This window comes from Penaeus vannamei, chromosome 37 (assembly GCF_042767895.1).
Source record: "Penaeus vannamei isolate JL-2024 chromosome 37, ASM4276789v1, whole genome shotgun sequence".
Taxonomy (NCBI): domain Eukaryota; kingdom Metazoa; phylum Arthropoda; class Malacostraca; order Decapoda; family Penaeidae; genus Penaeus; species Penaeus vannamei.
In genome coordinates this window covers 271,731-285,404 of record NC_091585.1, presented here as the reverse complement: position 1 = coordinate 285,404, position 13,674 = coordinate 271,731, and the positions used below count along the sequence as shown (strand labels likewise).

The window sequence follows — 13,674 nt, the reverse complement described above, 5'->3', positions numbered from 1 at the left end:
AGGGAAAAAGAGGGGAAGGGGGAGGAGAGGAGAGGGGAGGGGCGAGGAGAGGGAGGGGCGAGGAGAGGGAGGGAGGGGCGAGGAGAGGGAGGGAGGGGCGAGGAAAGGGGAGGGAGGGAAGGGAGAGGGGAGAAGGAAGGAAGGGAAAAGGAGGGGAAGGGGGAGGGGAGGAGAGGGGAGGGGCGAGGAGAGGGGAGGGGGAGGGGGTAGGGCGGGGAGGGAGGGAAGGGAGAGGGGAGAAGGAAGGAAGGGAAAAGGAGGGGAAGCGGGAGGAGAGGAGAGGGGAGGGGCGAGGAGAGGAAAGGGAAAGGATGGGAGAGAGAGAGAAGAGGGGAGATAAAGAAGAAGTTGGTAAAAGAGAAGAGGAGGAGGAGGAGGGGAGAGGATCGTCAACATGTGTACTTTTTCATAGTTCTGTTTCAGATGAAGTAAGAACACTTATTTCCCAACTTAATTCCTTCAAAAAGATTCAAGTAATTATTCATTTTCGTTCTTAAGATAAAATTCGCTTACGCGCACACACGTCCAGACTGTACTATTAAGATAATCAACTTGATTGCAATAATTCTTCCTGCATCTGTTGTTGCATTATTGCTACAGGCATCGTTTTCATTATTATCGGTACTCTTCTTCATCTCCCAAATTTAGTTATTATCCTTTCCTCGGTTTCCCTTCTGTCTCCTCCGTCTCCTTCCTCCTTCCTCCTTCCTCTTGCATCGACTATACCTGCTCCATTCGCGAAACTTCCTCCTCCTTCAGCTCTCTTCCTCTCCTGCCCTCCTCCTGATATCCTCGATTTCCCGCCCCTGACTCTCCTCCTCCTCCTCCTCTTCCTCCTTCACTCTCCTCCTCCTCCTCCTCCTCCTTCACTCTCCTCCTCCTTCACTCTCCCTCTCCTCCTCCTCCTCCTCCTCCTTCACTCTCCTCCTCCTCCTCTCCTCCTCCTCCTTCACTCTCTTCTCCTCCTCTCCTCCCTCCTCTTCTCCTCCCCTTCACTCTCCCTCTCCTCCTCCCTCCTCCTCACTCTTCTCCTCCTCACTCTCCTCTTCCTCACTCTCCTCCTCCTCACTCTCCTCCTCCTCACTCTTCTCCTCCTCACTCTCCTCCTCCTCACTCTCCTCCTCCTCCTCCTCCTCCTTCACTCTCCCTCTTCTCCTCCTCCCTCCTCTCCTTCACTCCTCCCCCTCTCCTGCTCCCTCGTCTCCCTCTCCCCCGTGCCTGCCCTCCTGGCTCTCCCTCAGCCCCTCCTCTCCTCTTCCTCCCTCTCTCTCCCTCTTCTCCTCCTCCTCCCTCTCTCTCCCTCTTCTCCTCCTCCTCCCTCCTTCACTCCCCCTCTCCTGCTCCCTCGTCTCCCTCCCCCGTCTGCCCTCCTGGCCTCCCTCACCCCCTCCTCCTTCACTCCCCCTCTCCTGCTCCCCTCGTCTCCTCCTCCTTCACTCCACCTCTCCTCCCTCCTCCTTCACTCCCCTCTCCTGCTCCTCCTCCTCCTCCTTCACTCCCCTCTCTCCTGCTCCTCCTCGTTCTCTCCCTCCCCCGTCTGCCCTCCTGGCCTCCCTCACCCCCTCCTCCTTCACTCCCCCTCTCCTGCTCCCTCGTCTCCTCCCCCGTCTGCCCTCCTGGCCTCCCCTCACCCCCTCCCTCCTTCACTCCCCTCTCCTGCTCCCTCGTCTCCTCCTCCTTCCCTCCCCCTCTCCTGCTCCCTCGTCTCCTCCCCCGTCTGCCCCTCCTGGCCTCCCTCAGCCCCTCCTCCTTCACTCCCCCTCTCCTGCTCCCTCGTCTCCTCCTCCTTCCCTCCCCCTCTCCTGCTCTCCTCGTCCTCCTCCTCCTTCACTCCACCTCCTCCTCCTCCTCCTCCTTCACTCCCCCTCTCCTGCTCCTCCTCCTCCTCCTCTCACTGCCCCCTCTCCTGCTCCCTCGTCTCCTCCCCCGTCTGCCCTCCTGGCCTCCCTCACCCCCTCCTCCTTCACTCCCCCTCTCCTGCTCCCTCGTCTCCTCCCCCCGTCTGCCCTCCTGGCCTCCCTCACCCCCTCTCCTCCTCCTCCTCCTTCACTCCCCCTCTCCCTGCTCCCCCGTGCCTCCCCCCCCCCGTCTGCTCCTCCTGGCCTCCCTTCACACCCCCTCCTCCTCCTCCTCCTCCTTCACTCTCCCCCTCTCCTGCTCCCCCGTCTCCCCCCCCCCCCCGTCTGCCCTCTCCTGGCCTCCCTCAGCCCCTCCTCCTCCTCCTCCTCCTTCACTCCCCTTCCACTCCTGCTCCCCCGTCTCCCCCCCCCCCCGTCTGCCCTCCTGGCCTCCCTCAGCCCCTCCTCCTCCTCCTCCCTTCACTCCCCCTCTCCTGCTCCCCCGTCTCCCCCCCCCCCCCGTCTGCCCTCCTGGCCTCCCTCAGCCCCCTCCTCCCTCCTCCCCTCCTTCACTCCCCCTCTCCTGCTCCCTCGTCTCCCCCCCCCCCCGTCTGCCCTCCTGGCCTCCCCTCAGCCCCTCCTCCCTCCTCCTCCTCCTTTCACTCCCCCTCTCCTGCTCCCCCGTCTCCCCCCCCCGTCTGCCCTCCTGGCCTCCCTCACCCCCTCCTCCTCTCCCCCGTCTCCCCCCCCCCCCTCTGTCTGCCCTCCTGGCCTTACCCTCAGCCCCTCCTCCTCCTCCTCCCTCCTTCACTCCTCCCTCTCCTGCTCCCCCGTCTCCCCCCCCCCCCGTCTGCCCTCCACTGGCCTCCCTCAGCCCCTCCTCCTCCTCCTCCTTCACTCCCCTCTCTCCTGCTCCCCCGTCTCCCCCCCCCCCCGTCTGCCCTCCTGGCCTCCCTCAGCCCCTCCTCCTCCTCCTCCTTCACTCCTCCCTCTCACTGCTCCCTCGTCTCCCCCCCCCCCCCGTCTGCCCTCCTGGCCTCCCTCAGCCCCTCCTCCTCCTCCTCCTCCTTCACTCCCCCTCTCCTGCTCCCCCCGTCTCCCCCCCCCCCGTCTGCCCTCCTGGCCTCCCTCACCCCCTCCTCCTCCTCCTCCTCCTTCACTCCCCCTCTCCTGCTCCCCCGTCTCCCCCCCCCCCCCCCCGTCTGCCCTCCTGGCCTCCCTCAGCCCCTCCTCCTCCTCCTCCTCCTTCACTCCCACCTCTCCTGCTCCCCCGTCTCCCCCCCCCCCGTCTGCCCTCCTGGGCCCCTCCCTCAGCCCCTCCTCCTCCTCCTCCTTCACTCCCCCTCTCCTGCACTCTCCCCCGTCTCCCCCCCCCCCCGTCTGCCCTCCTGGCTCTCCCTCAGCCCCTCCTCCTCCTCCTCCTTCACTCCCCCTCTCCTGCTCCCCTCTGTCTCCCCCCCCCCCCGTCTGCCCTCCTGGCCTCCCTCAGCCTCCCTCCTCCTCCTCCTCCTTCACTCCCCCTCTCCTGCTCCCCCGTCTCCCCCCCCCCCCCCGTCTGCCCTCCTGGCTCTCCCTCAGCCCCTCCTCCTCCTCCTCCTCCTTCACTCCCCCCTCTCCTGCTCCCCCGTCTCCCCCCCCCCTGTCTGCTCCCTCCTGGCCTCCCTCAGCCCCTCCTCCTCCTCCTCCTTCACTCCCCCTCTCCTGCTCCCCCGTCTCCCCCCCACCCCCCCCCCCCGTCTGCCTCTCCTGGCCTCCCTCAGCCCCTCCTCCCTCCTCCTCCTTCACTCCCCCTCTCCTGCTCCCTCGTCTCCCCCCCCCCCCCCGTCTGCCCTCCTGGCCTCCCTCAGCCTTCCTCCTCCTCCCTCCTCTCTTCACTCCCCCTCTCCTGCTCCCCCCGTCTCCCCCCCCCCCCCCCGTCTGCCCTCCTGGCCTCCCTCACCCTCCCTCCTCCTTCACTCCCCCTCTCCTGCTCCCTCGTCTCCTCCCCCCCCGTCTGCCCTCCTGGCCTCCCTCACCCCCTCCTCCTTCACCTCCTTCCCCCTCTCCTGCTCCCTCCGTCTCTTCCCCCTGTCTTGCCCTCCTGGCGTCCCCTCAGCCCCTCCTCCTCTTCCTCCTCCTTCACTCCCCCTCTCCTGCTCCCCCGTCTCCCCCCCCCCGTCTGCCCTCCTGGCGTCTCCTCAGCCTCCTGGCCTCCTCTTCCTCCCTCCTTCACTCCCCCTCTCCTGCTCCCCCGTCTCCCCCCCCCCCGTCTGCCCTCCTGGCCTCCCTCACCCCCTCCTCTCTTCCCCTGTCTGCCCCTCCTCTCCCCCGCGTCCTCAGCCTCTCCTCTTCCTCCTCCTTCACTCCCCCTCTCACTGCTCCCCCTGTCTCCCCCCCCCCGTCTGCCCTCCTGGCCCTGGTTCCCTCAGCCCCTCCTCCTCCTCCTCCTCACTCCTTCACTCCCCTCCTGCTCTCCTGTCTCCCTCCGTCTCCTCCCCCGCCTGCCCTCCTGGCCTCCCTCAGCCCCTCCTCCTTCCCCGCCTGCCCTCCTGGCCTCCCTCGTCTCCTCCTCCTTCACTCCCCCTCTCCTGCTCCCTCCTACCCCCCCCCCCCCCGTCTGCCCTCCTGCCCTCCCTCACCCCCTCCTCCTCCCCCGTCTGCCCTCCTGGCCTCCCTCGTCTCCTCCTCCTTCACTCCCCCTCTCCTGCTCCCCCGTCTCCTCCCCCGCCTGCCCTCCTGGCCTCCCTCAGCCCCTCCTCCTCCCCCGTCTGCCCTCCTGGCCTCCCTCGTCTCCCTCCTCCTTCACTCCCCCTCCTGTCTCCCCCGTCTCCTCCCCCGCCTGCCCTCCTGGCCTCCCTCAGCCCCTCCTCCTCCCCCGTCTGCCCTCCTGGCCTCCCTCGTCTCCTCCTCCTTCACTCCCCCTCTCCTGCTCCTCCTATCCCCCCCCCCCGTCTGCCCTCCTGGCCTCCCTCACCCCCTCCTCCTCCCTTCCCCCAGATCTTCTACGCCGACACGAGCTCGTTCCTGGTGGCGTCGGAGTCGTCGCTGGAGGACCTGAACGGCCGGCTGGAGGAGCCCGTGTCCATGGGCTGGTTCCGGCCCAACGTCGTGGTCCGCGGCGCCAGGCCCTTCGACGAGGACGACTGGGCCTTCCTCAAGATCGGCGACGTCGTCCTCAGGAGGGTCAAGCCCTGCGAGAGGTGAGTGCAAGGGGGGGGGGGGGAGAAGGAGCAGGAGGAGAAGGACAAGGAGGGGAGGAGGAGGAGGAGGAGAAAGAGAAAGACAAGGAGGGGAGGAGGAGGAAGAGGAGGAGGACGACTGGGCCTTCCTCAAGATCGGCGACGTCGTCCTCAGGAGGGTCAAGCCCTGCGAGAGGTGAGTGGAAGGGGGGGGGGAGCAGGAGGAGAAAGATAAGGAGGGGGGGAGGAGGAGGAGGAGTAGGAGGAGAAAGACAAGGAGGGGAGGAGGAGGAAGAGGAGGAGGACGACTGGGCCTTCCTCAAGATCGGCGACGTCGTCCACAGGAGGGTCAAGCCCTGCGAGAGGTGAGTGGAAAGGGGGGGAAGGAGCAGGAGGAGAAGGACAAGGAGGGGAGGAGGAGGAGGAGAAAGACAAGGAGGGGAGGAGGAGGAAGAGGGAGGAGGACGACTGGGCCTTCCTCAAGATCGGCGACGTCGTCCTCAGGAGGGTCAAGCCCTGCGAGAGGTGAGTGGAAGGGTGGGAGGAGGAGCAGGAGGAGAAAGACAAGGAGGGGAGGAGGAGGAGGAGGAGGAGAAAGACAAGGAGGGGAGGAGGAAGAAGGAGGAGGAAAGGACGACTGGGCCTTCCTCAAGATCGGCGACGTCGTCCTCAGGAGGGTCAAGCCCTGCGAGAGGTGGAGTGCTAGACAGGAGGGGGGGGGGAAGGAGCAGGAGGAGAAGGGCAAGGAGGGAGAAGGAGGAGGAGGAAGAAGAAGAAGAGGAGGAGGGAGGAGAGAAAGACAAGGAGGGGAGGAGGAGGAGGAGGAAGAAAGACAAGGAGGAAGAGGAGGGAGGAGGAGGAGGAGGAGGAAAGACAAGGAGGGGAGGAGGAGGAAGAAGGAGAAAGACAAGGAGGGGAGGAGGAGGAGGAGGGGGAGAAAGACAAGGAGGGGAGGGGAGGAGGAGGAGGAGAAAGACAAGGAGGGGGAGGAGGAGGAGAAGACAGGAGGGAGAAGGAGGAGGAGGAGAAAGACAAGGAGGGGAGAGAGGAGGAGGAGGAGAAAGACAAGGAGGGGGGGAGGAGGAGGAGGAGGAGAAAGACAAGGAGGGGAGGAGGAGGAGGAGCAGGAAGAGAAAGACAAGGAGGGGAGGAGGAGGAGGAGGAGGAGAAAGACAAGGAGGGGAGAAGGAGGAGGAGGAGGAAAGACAAGAAGGGTAGGAGGAGGAGGAAAGACAGAGAGGGGAGGAGGAAGAGGAGGAGGGCGCTTGGGCTTCCTTGGGCTTCCGTCCTCGAAAAGGCCAAATTCTGCAAGGATTAGGAAGGGAAGGAGGGGAAAGAAGAGGAAAGATGGGGAGAAAAGAGGAGGAGGAGGAAAAGGAGAAAGGTCGTAAGGGAGGGAGGAGGAGGAGGAAGGAGACGACCACAAAGCGGCGGAGAAAAAGGAGGAGATGAAGAAGAAAAGGGAGAGAACGATAAGGGACGATAAGGAAAGCTGGAAGAGGAAGGAGGAGGAAAGGGAGAGCAGGAAGTGGGAAGGAGAAAGTGCAAAGCTTTAAAAGATAAAGAAAAAATACGAGGAGAGAGAGATAAGGAAGCTAAAAGAAGTGGCAGGGAGGGCGAGAACGAAAGCCTCTCTCTCTCTCTCTCTTTTCCTTCTGTTCGTCCGTGTCTTCTTTGGAGGGCGAGAACGAAAGCCTCTCTCTCTCTTTTCCTTCTGTTTATCAGTGTCTTCTTTGTTCCCATTCGTTCCAGGTGTTTGCTGACTACGATCGACCCGACGACAGGGCGGCGGAGCCCTCGCAAGGAGCCCCTCCACACGCTGCAGCAGTAAGACCCTCTCCTCATGCCGTGCCCTCCCCTCATATTGCTCAGCCTCTGTCCTTCTTCGTCTTCCCCTCATGATGCTTGGCCTCTGTCCTTCTTCGTCTTCCCCTCATAATGCTTAGCTCTGTCCTTCTTCGTCTTCCCCTCATGATGCTCGGCCTCTGTCCTTCTTCGTCTTCCCCTCATAATGCTTAGCTCTGTCCTTCTTCGTCTTCCCCTCATGATGCTTAGCTCTGTCCTTCTTCGTCTTCCCCTCATGATGCTTAGCCTCTGTCCTTCTTCGTCTTCCCCTCATGATGCTCAGCCTCTGTCCTTCTTCGTCTTCCCCTCATGATGCTCAGCCTCTGTCCTTCTTCGTCTTCCCCTCATGATGCTTGGCCTCTGTCCTTCTTCGTCTTCCCCTCATGATGCTCAGCCTCTGTCCTTCTTCGTCTTCCCCTCATGATGCTCGGCCTCTGTCCTTCTTCGTCTTCCCCTCATGATGCTCGGCCTCTGTCCTTCTTCGTCTTCCCCTCATGATGCTCGGCCTCTGTCCTTCTTCGTCTTCCCCTCATGATGCTCGGCCTCTGTCCTTCTTCGTCTTCCCCTCATGATGCTCGGCCTCTGTCCTTCTTCGTCTTCCCCTCATGATGCTCGGCCTCTGTCCTTCTTCGTCTTGGCCTCTGTCCTTCTTCGTCTTCCCCTCATAATGCTCGGCCTCTGTCCTTCTTCGTCTTCCCCTCATGATGCTCGGCCTCTGTCCTTCTTCGTCTTCCCCTCATGATGCTCGGCCTCTGTCCTTCTTCGTCTTCCCCTCATGATGCTCGGCCTCTGTCCTTCTTCGTCTTCCCCTCATGATGCTCGGCCTCTGTCCTTCTTCGTCTTGGCCTCTGTCCTTCTTCGTCTTCCCCTCATGATGCTCGGCCTCTGTCCTTCTTCGTCTTCCCCTCATGATGCTCGGCCTCTGTCCTTCTTCGTCTTCCCCTCATGATGCTCGGCCTCTGTCCTTCTTCGTCTTCCCCTCATGATGCTCGGCCTCTGTCCTTCGTCTTCCCCTCATGATGCTCGGCCTCTGTCCTTCTTCGTCTTCCCCTCATGATGCTCGGCCTCTGTCCTTCTTCGTCTTCCCCTCATGATGCTCGGCCTCTGTCCTTCTTCGTCTTCCCCTCATGATGCTTGGCCTCTGTCCTTCTTCGTCTTCCCCTCATGATGCTCGGCCTCTGTCCTTCTTCGTCTTCCCCTCATGATGCTCAGCCTCTGTCCTTCTTCGTCTTCCCCTCATGATGCTCGGCCTCTGTCCTTCTTCGTCTTCCCCTCATGATGCTCGGCCTCTGTCCTTCTTCGTCTTCCCCTCATGATGCTCGGCCTCTGTCCTTCTTCGTCTTCCCCTCATGATGCTCGGCCTCTGTCCTTCTTCGTCTTCCCCTCATGATGCTCGGCCTCTGTCCTTCTTCGTCTTCCCCTCATGATGCTCGGCCTCTGTCCTTCTTCGTCTTCCCCTCATGATGCTCGGCCTCTGTCCTTCTTCGTCTTCCTCTCATAATGCTTGGCCTCTGTCCTTCTTCGTCTTCGTCGTTGGCTTGTCTGTCTTTCTTTTTTTCTTGTTCATCTTCGTCATTTTCCATGTTCAACTCTTTCTCTTTTTTCCTGTTAAACGTTGTTCTTTCCCCTTTTTAGCTTCGTCACTCTTACTCATTCAGATTCTTAGATAACATTGTCGTTGCTTATCTTTATCATTTTCCTTCTTCCCCTTTGTCATTTTCATTGTTTATTTTCCTTTGTTTGCTTTCGTCATTTTAACGTTCCACCTTTCTTCGTGAGTAGTTCTAATGTTTTTTATTATATATTTGTTCTGTACTGTTGTTTTTTTACTTTAGTGTCCGCTGATAGCAAGACTTTTCCGTTTTCTTTGATGTGCATTATATGGCGCCACGCTCGGCACTTGAACTCACTTGCCGTTCTGCCTCCAGCCCGAAAGCAACCACGCCCACCCTCTTGCAGGTACCGCACGCCCACGCACCCGCCCAGACTGTCGAAGATCTGGTCGAAGAAGCCCGTCTTCGGCGTGAATATGACCACGGACAGCGAGGGCGTCGTGTCCGTTGGCGATCGGGTCATGATAGCGCGGGCCAGCAAGCATCCCGAGTATGCGATCTGAGGGCGCCACCTGCCGTAAGGGCGTCGATCCCGCCCGGACGCCGTATCGGAGTGGACCATCCTGATGAGGAGATTAGCGACAGCGGCCGGGCGTTGGTCTCGCAGGGCGGGGGGGGGGAGGGGGAGGTCGTCGGCAGCTGTTCACTTTCCTTTTGGAGGACTTTTCATTGAGCCTAAATTCAAATGATGTTATTGTTTTTTGTTATTGTTTTTATTGTCATTTTTATTATTATTTTCATTGTTATTGTTATCGTCCATTCTTCTCCGTTCTGCGAGGCTTTTTACCTTAGGATTTGTTCAAATATTGTTCAATAGTCACGACGCTCTGCTTGTAACTACTATTCTGCAACTTATTCATTGTTTTAACTCATATCTCTGTGTTTCCTTCTTTATTCTGCTGTGGATGTAATGTTACTTCTTTATTCCTTTGACTAATCTTATCGAAATAATAGGCCTAGTTATTTGAAGGTCTGTTCACAATGCCTATTACATCACCCATGTATTTTTGCTTTATTTCCATTTCCTTTTTTGTTATAATCATGATGATAATTATCGCTGCTATTGCCATTATTGTTATCCTCTTTATCAATCTCGTTATTAGTAGTTTCATTATTGCTATTGTAATCATTACTATTACTTATTATTATTATTATTATCATTATTATAATCATTACTATTACTTATTATCATTATTATCATTAATATAATCATTACTATTACTTATTATTATTATTATCATTATTATAATCATTACTATTACTTATTATTGTTATCAGTATTATAATCATTACTATTACTTATTATTATTATTATTATTGTCATTAGTATTATTATGATCATTAGTATCAGTATTGTTATTGTTATTATTATTATCCTTATCATTATTATTATTACTGTCATTAGAGTTAGAGTTATCAGTTATTTTCATGTGTTTTGTTGTTGTTATCGTTATCATTATTTCAATTATGATAATTGTCATTATCATTATTACCATTACCATTATTATTATTATCATTATTATTATTATCAGTATTATTTCTAACATCACTTTCAATGTTGTTATTATCATTATTTTATCATTGTTATTATTATTGTCATTGTTATTATTATTATTGTCATTATTATTATTATTATCTTTATCTTTATTATCATTATCATCGTAATCATCATGATTACTATTTTCTTCATCATCTGTCTCTAATTACATTTTTATCTTAGACTATCTATTTCTATCCATCTCTCTCACTCTCTCTGTCTCTGTCTCTCTTTCTCCTTCCTCCCTAACCCCCCCCTCTCTCTCTCTCTCTCTCTCTCTCTCTCTCTCTCTCTCTCTCTCTCTCTCTCTCTCTCTCTCTCTCTCTCTCTCTCTCTCCCTCCCTCTCTCTCTCCCTCCCTCTCCCTCCTCCCTCCCTCCCTCCCCCCTCTCTCTCTCTCTCTCTCTCTCTCTCTCTCTCTCTCTCTCTCTCTCTCTCTCTCTCTCTCTCTCTCTCTCTCTCTCTCTCTCTCTCTCTCTCTCTCTCTCTCTCTCTCTCTCTCTCTCTCTCTCTCTCTCTCTCTCTCTCTCTCTCTCTCTCTCTCTCTCTTCCTCCCTCCTCTCCTCCCTCCCTCCCTCCCCCCCTCTCTCTCTCTCTCTCTCTCTCTCTCTCTCTCTCTCTCACTCTCTCTCTCTCTCTCTCTCTCTCTCTCTCTCTCTCTCTCTCTCTCTCTCTCCCTCTCTCCCTCTCTCTCTCTCTCTCTCTCTCTCTCTCTCTCTCTCTCTCTCTCTCTCTCTCTCTCTCTCTCTCTCTCTCCCCTCTCTCTCTCTCTCTCTCTCTCTCTCTCTCTCTCTCTCTCTCTCTCTCTCTCTCTCTCTCTCTCTCTCTCTCTCTCTTTTCTCTCTCTCTCTCTCTCTCTCTCTCTCTCTCTCTCTCTCTCTCTCTCTCTCTCTCTCTCTCTCTCTCTCTCTCTCTCCCTCCCTCCCTCCCTCCCTCCCTCTCTCTATCTATCTATCTATCTATCTATCTATCTATCTATCTATCTATCTATCTATCTCTCGTTTATTATATTCCTCCCTCATCCTTCACCTAGAATACTATCCGAAGTTAAATGGCCACAATGTGGTAATGTGAATTTTCTGTGTAAAATATATTTTCAGAATATATACCTATATTTTTGCTATGGCTAATACTTTTCTTTCGATCTCCTTAACCGAGAGAAAGACTTGCTCCCATTGGCTCTTCTGATTTGTTTTGACCAATCAGCGAAGGGCATCTACAAAACCTCGGCCAATCGCAACGCAGATTCACAGGAGTTTGACCAATCACCGAAAGGCTTCTACAAAACCTCGGCCAATCGCAACGCAGATTCGCAGGAGTTTGACCAATCACAGAAGAGGAAAGTTCGGAATTTAATTCGTGTATATGTTATCTGGTGCTTGACTGGGTTCGCGTGTGTGTCAGGATTTATCTGTGTTTTTTCGAGTAAAAATAGAACGCACCGTTACTGATTTCTTTCCTAAATATCTCATTGGGCGGCGACCGGGCTCTCAGCAGCGGCTATCCGGAATAAACCAATGTTTTGATAAACACGAGACCCAACAACAGCACTCACTGCCCCAGTCGGCAAGGTCGCAGAATGATAATAGCCAGCCAGCCCCCCCAACCCCCCCTCCCTCATGGGTCAGCTCTCCCTCTCCCCCCCCTCCCCTCCCCCTCCCTCATGGGTCAGCTCTCCCTCTCCCCCCCTCCCCTCCCTCCCTCATGGGTCAGCTCTCCCACCCCCCTCTCCCTGCGATCTCCCTCTTCCCTCCTGCTCCTCCTCACCCCCGTCACCTCAACCCTTCCGCCCCCCCTCCCTCCCCTCCACCCCTCCCCTTCCCTCCTGCTCCCTCCTCACCCCATCACCTCAACCCTTCCGCCCCCCCTCCCTACCCTCCCTCCACCTCCTCACCCCCATCACCTCAACCCTCCCTTCCCCCTCCCTCCCCTCCACCCCTCCCTTCCCTCCTGCTCCCTCCTCACCCCCATCACCTCAACCCTCCTCACCCCCCCTTCCGCCCCCCCCCCTCCCTACCCTTCCCTCCTTCTCCCTCCTCACCCCCGTCACCTCAACCCTTCCGCCCCCTCCCTCCCTCCCCTCCACCCTCCCCTTCCCTCCTGCTCCCTCCCTCACCCCCATCACCTCAACCCTTCCGCCCTCCTCCCTCCCTCCCTCCACCCCTCCCCTTCCCTCCTGCTCCCTCCTCACCCCCATCACCTCAACCCTTCCCCCCCCTCCCTCCCCCTCCACCCCTACCCTTCCCTCCTGCTCCCTCCCTCACCCCCGTCCACTCAACCCTTCCGCCCTCCCTACCCTCCCTTCCCTCCCTCCCCTCCACCCCTCCCTTCCCTCCTGCTCCCTCCCTCACCCCCATCACCCTCAACCCTTCCGCCCCCTCCCTCCCTCCCTCCACCCCTCCCCTTCCCTCCTGCTCCCTCCTCACCCCCGTCACCTCAACCCTTCCGCCCCCCTCCCTCCCTCCACCCCTACCCTTCCCTCCTGCTCCCTCCTCACCCCCATCACCTCAACCCTTCCGCCCCCTCCCTCCCTCCCTCCCCTCCACCCCTCCCCTTCCCTCCTGCTCCCTCCTCACCCCCATCACCTCAACCCTTCCGCCCCCTCCCTCCCTCCCTCCACCCCCCCTTCCCTCCTGCTCCCTCCTCACCCCATCACCTCAACCCTTCCGCCCCCTCCCTCCTCCCTCCCCTCCACCCCTCCCCTTCCCTCCTGCTCCCTCCTCACCCCCTCACCTCAACCCTTCCCGCCCCCCTCCCTCCCCTCCACCCCTCCCTTCCCTCCTGCTCCCTCCTCACCCCCATCACCTCAACCCTTCCGCCCCCCTCCTCCCTCCCTCCTCCCCCTTCCCTCCTGCTCCCTCCTCACCCCCATCACCTCAACCCTTCCCGCCCCTCCCTCCTCCCCTCCACCCCTATCCTTCCCTCCTGCTCCCTCCTCACCCCCATCACCTCAACCCTTCCGCCCCCCCTCCCTCCCTCCCCTCCACCCCTCCCCTTCCCTCCTGCTCCCTCCTCACCCCCATCACCTCAACCCTTCCCTCCCCCCCTCCCTCCCTCCCCTCCACCCCTCCCCTTCCCTCCTGCCTCTCCCTTCGCCTCGGTCGCCTCATCTCCCTCGCCCTTCGTGCCAGCCGCACCTGTAGCAACAGATAAAGGTTATCAGTTTCCTCTCATCTTTATCTGACAATGGTGGGAGGAGGGACAAAGGGAGAGAGGGAGGGAGGGGGAAGAGAGGGAATGAGGGTGGGAGAGGGGGAGAGCGGGAGGGAGAGGGAGGGAGGGAGAGAGGGAGAGCGGGAGGGAGGGGGAGAAAGGGAATGAGGGTGGGAAGGAGGGAGGGAGAGAGGGAGAAAGGGAGGGAGAGAGGGAATGTGGGAGGGAGAGGAGGGAGAGAGGGAGGGAGGGAGAGGGGAGAGAGGAGGGAGAGGAATGAAGGGAGGGAGAGGAGGGAGGGGGGAATGAGCGGGAGGGAGGGAAGAAGGAGGGAGGGAGGAGGGCGAGAGGGGGAGGGAGCGAAGAAGGGACGCAGGCAGGGAGGCCGAGAGGGCGGGAGGGAGAGCGGGAGGGAGAGAGAGAGGGAGAGCGGGAAGGAGGGAAGAAGGGAGGGAGGGGACGAGGGGCAGTCGGCGGTCTTGGCCCTGGAGCCGCGACGAAGGCGACGCCCGTGCCGCCCACCTTCCGCCC

The 13,674-nt window shown here is 58.5% G+C and overlaps 1 protein-coding gene across 1 annotated transcript in view; it reads left to right on the top strand.

Annotated features, from left to right (window-relative positions):
* The window catches only part of LOC138859549 (mitochondrial amidoxime-reducing component 1-like), a 17,988-nt gene extending 8,945 nt beyond the window's left edge, over window positions 1-9,043 (top strand). Inside the window, exons 5-7 of the mRNA XM_070115144.1 lie at window positions 4,815-5,017; window positions 6,749-6,823; window positions 8,801-9,043. Of these exons, the coding sequence (XP_069971245.1) occupies window positions 4,815-5,017; window positions 6,749-6,823; window positions 8,801-8,957 (435 nt within the window). The 3' untranslated portion in view covers window positions 8,958-9,043. The remainder of the gene's footprint in view (window positions 1-4,814; window positions 5,018-6,748; window positions 6,824-8,800) is intronic.
* Window positions 9,044-13,674: the final 4,631 nt, after the last annotated feature.